At 32.7% G+C, this 4,282-nt stretch overlaps 1 protein-coding gene across 2 annotated transcripts in view; it reads left to right on the top strand.

Moving 5' to 3' along the window:
* The first annotated feature begins 1,118 nt into the window (after window positions 1–1,118).
* The window catches only part of LOC117113473 (neuronal acetylcholine receptor subunit alpha-9-II-like), a 23,980-nt gene continuing 20,816 nt past the window's right edge, over window positions 1,119–4,282 (top strand). The window contains exon 1 of one of the 2 annotated variants that reach the window (XM_033256806.1): window positions 1,119–2,110. In XM_033256806.1, coding sequence (XP_033112697.1) covers window positions 2,059–2,110 — 52 coding nt within the window. In that variant the 5' untranslated portion in view covers window positions 1,119–2,058. Of the gene's footprint in view, window positions 2,111–2,203; window positions 2,295–4,282 lie in introns of those variants that run through there. The other variant, XM_033256809.1, reaches the window with a different exon arrangement.

The raw sequence follows: 4,282 nt of genomic DNA on the forward strand, positions 1-4,282 counted from the left end.
ATGTACTGAGTAGCGGGGGACGATGAGGCATAATACTAGGCCTAGGCCTAAGTAGACAGTGCAATTATATGTGATAGAAAGTACACTTTCGAAAAAAAATTAATGAAAATAAGAAAAAAAAAATAACTAAGAATAATTTAGTTGCAGACGTACCTTGTGTAATATACAATGCGTACAATGCTAAAAATGCGGCTCTTGTAGCCCTAATAACTAGGCAAGGCATTCATGTGTAAAGCAGTGGTGTTTGTTTATCCAGGAAAAAAGCACGCCGGGAAAGTTTTTGCCTTACCAGCAATATAGGTGACGTAATCTAGCTTATGACGTATGCATGCTAACTATATCGTGAGTGTGACGTCACCAAAATATAAATATTTTCTATTATAACCAAAATATTAAGAACTACAAGGTTTGTGGGCGTAAATTCCCTTAATACGAATTAAGGGTTGCTGTATGCTGAACTTATGAATAAAAGTGGGACGACCCCATGCACAAAAGAGGAAAAAATTGTAAGTCTAAGAGTGCCATTTCCGGCAATCTGGAGGTTCCATAATCATAAATTTCCTTGCCTCAGCACCAACCATGGTGGGGCTGAGGTAGTATAGATCTTCCATCTGTGAAAGTCCCTCTTTGGGCCCCCTTTATTTTCAATTCCTGAATCCGCCACTGGATACCATAAAACGTTATTGTCAAAACGGTATAATACACAGATATGAAGTATTTAATAGTAAAAATGGATAAAACATGCTCTTTTTTAATTGCACACAAATGTTGTAATTTAATGTTGTAAATTATTACCGTACTTACCTAATGGTAATCTAATCACTAAAATCTAATTGCAGTGACGTGAATCAATTTGAGATACGAGGTAGGATTGGGTATGCATTCTTATATGGTTACATACAAGTTCATCTGTTAAGTTATCTGTTATACAGTTGGGCATTGAAAAATAACAACAACAACAACAACAACAACAACAATAATAACAATAACAATAACAATAACAATAATAATAATAATAATAATAATAATGTTATATTTATATACATATTGCATATTGCCCCTAACGGCTTTAAAAATAAATAATATAGGCCAACCGAGAAAATACAAGTAACAATAAAATAATAATAAAATAGCTTTGAATTGGAATTCAGTATGTGTAAAGAGGGGCGTATAACAAAGACTGCTCAGACCACTATGCTTGTATTATACTGTGCTGTTGCGAAAAGCATGCAGCATTCTATTAAATTGTTCATAACAACCTGTGTAATATGTAATATTATTCATGAACCTGATTACAACAGCATGACAAACGTTTCGCCCACCAACGTACGCATAACAACAGTTCATTCTTTTTTTTATTTGAATTTGAATTGCGTTTTGAGCACGGTCAGCATCTCGCTGTTACGAAAGGGATTCATTGGCATAACACTAACTTGTATATAATAATCCAATGTTGGTAAATATACAAGACATTATTGAAAAACAATGTATTTGGTTCCAAGGTATTTTGCATGTTGTACATTTTAAGTAAATAAAAAAGAAATAATAACTTTGTGCCCCATAATTGGCCTTTATAAGGAGTAGAACGTATAAAAAAGCAACAAAATACACCCTTAAAACGTCAACACCGCTGAAGAGGGCAAAATATATTTCCTGTTCACCAAGACCCAGTTCCCAGGGCATTAAGGCTCAAACAAGCTACTCTGCACAATGCTAGAATGTAAATTGTTCGTGCACCAACACGTTATAATTCATGTGCATCCATGTGTACTTTACTGTATCAGGGAACAGTCACCTGACTGTATATTGTACTCATGTTGGTACAATGGTCACAATTCCTATTGGTGTTCAGACTCAGTTTTTGTACAGTAGGTGTGAAGTATTGAACAATAGTTACATTATAAATAACAGAACGAACGCACAACTTTGATAAACAGAGGTTTTTGCAAGCAGGGAATTTCATTGCAGTTTTACAGACTACAAATCTGTATACGTCACACATTGGTGTGTTAACAGAAGGAGCTATTGTAAGAAATACGATAGAGAAAATTAACCGCTATGTGTAGACAGAATTCAACAATTTTACTTCTAGCAGTGCTGTTTATATCAGGTACGGTAATGTATCACAGTTTATCAGATCATGCATGTAATCGCTGCTGCTACCTGGTGCATTAACGAATAATCACCGGCGCCGAACGATAATCCACCAACTGATTTTGAACCCAGAACAGGATTTGACGAATCAGAAAGGACTCAAGAAGAACATTATAAGTCTTTATAATGCTTCTTAAATGGTATTTTCTATGTTTAATTTGGGTTTCAACCGTGTATAAAGAGATTATTATTATATTTATTATTATTATTATAATTATTATTATTATTATTATTATTATTATTATTATAATTATTATTATTATTATTATTATTATTAGGGGATTATTATTATTATTATTATTATTATTATTATTATTATTATTAGGGGATTATTATTATTATTATTATTATTGTTATTGTTATAGTACAGATATAAAATGCGCAATTCTACATTGAATAATTTTAATTTTAATTGCGTTTTGAGCACTGTGGACTGACCATTAGTGTATTATTTGTCCTGCATTTTATTATTACGTTACATTAAATTTACATTCTGATTTGTTTTCTCTGGTTGTTAGCCTGTTAGTGGTTTTCTCTATTCTTTTCTAGAGCTTTTCACTGAGTCTTGATATTTTCAGTCAAGAGGACAGGTTGCTTGCAGTACTGAGCTTTAGTTATTTTCTTTTTTATTTCAAACTCTTTGCTTCTTCCCATGTTTCTTTCCATCAGCGCTACCTTCCGCCTTCTGTTTCATTCATTATTCATTTGTCATTTTTTTTATATCAATTACATCAATAATATATATATATAATATATCATTGCATGCATCAGTATTTCATTTGGCAGTTCTTTTAAACCGTTTGAATACTGTAACTATACACGTTTTGTTGGAAATTTATCTGATTCGGTGACTGCAGATTGATCAATATGAAAAACAAGTTTTGATATAAGTAGGCACACATATGGACATAAAACTTTACTTTTACAGGGCCCTAACTACACCCAAGTATTGTTTTAATTACTCTTTGGTGTTATGTTTTTATTTTGCATTTGAGTCATTGGATTAAGTGCACAGAGATGATTTACCAGTACCATACAAATCAAAATGTTAAATCGATATCCCTATCATGAGCACAGTAGACAACGATTCATCCATCCATTTATTAACTAAACTTGGGTGGTCCATTAATTAATTCTTTTCATTCTACCACACCTGCTTAGCGTGATGGGGAAAAAACAACAAAGTGACTTGCCATGCAGTGAAAAATCAATTGGAAACATTTTAATTGACTAATAGAGTTAGTTGAATAGGATTAGAATTAGGAACACTTTCAGCTATTAATATTTAAGTCAACATATTATGTTCAATATCGATTTTGAACAAAAAACACTTGTTTCAATACAGTAAATAAAAATAACATCATTTGAAATGAATGGGTAAAATGACTAAAACACTATGTTCTCTCATCTTACACCTACGACTAAATACCTACATGCAGCCCTCAAAATTAGGAAAAAAGTAGGTCGGCAAAAATATAATCGCCGGCGCTATAAAATTAACGCCGGTTATAACTTCGGCAGTTTTTAGTTTCTGCTGTGGCCATGAAATCAACCCTGTTATAGCAGTGAGTATGTCTTTTTAAGTCACCCAACTGGAAAGCCGGTAGTCTACGTACTGATGTACGATTATTATTTATTATTATTAATAATTATTATTATTCATTTGATATTTAGATTTGATTGTAAAACAAAACCACAAGGGTTTCTTACTTGTTTTATTAATTACTTTAATTAAAAATTAATCAGTTTACACTGAGCTTGTTCATGTCTGCAAGACATCCATGACCCACGAACAAAATTTACTAATTAGTGGGCAGAATTTAGGAGGCTTGACCACAACACCAGCTTATTTAGACAACGTGATTGATAGTCAGTCCAGTAAAATATCACCTTAACCGTTGCATAGACTTAGTAGTCAACGAAATTCTCACCATATGTTCTATATATTATGTAAACACCATATATCGATGTTGCGTCGCATGAAAGTTGGGATTTACGGAGAAAATCAAGTTTTTAAAGGCCGATTTTGCCTACTTACCGTCGTGAATTGTTTACATCGAGAAATGACGTCACGAGGCAAATTATATGATACGACGCTGCTGCCGTTGACCTTCGTTTTAAAAAGAAA

The sequence above is a fragment of the Anneissia japonica genome, unplaced genomic scaffold (assembly GCF_011630105.1).
Source record: "Anneissia japonica isolate Jap-2015-1 unplaced genomic scaffold, ASM1163010v1 scaffold493_len2256704_cov171, whole genome shotgun sequence".
In the NCBI taxonomy this organism is placed as follows: Eukaryota; Metazoa; Echinodermata; class Crinoidea; order Comatulida; family Comatulidae; genus Anneissia; species Anneissia japonica.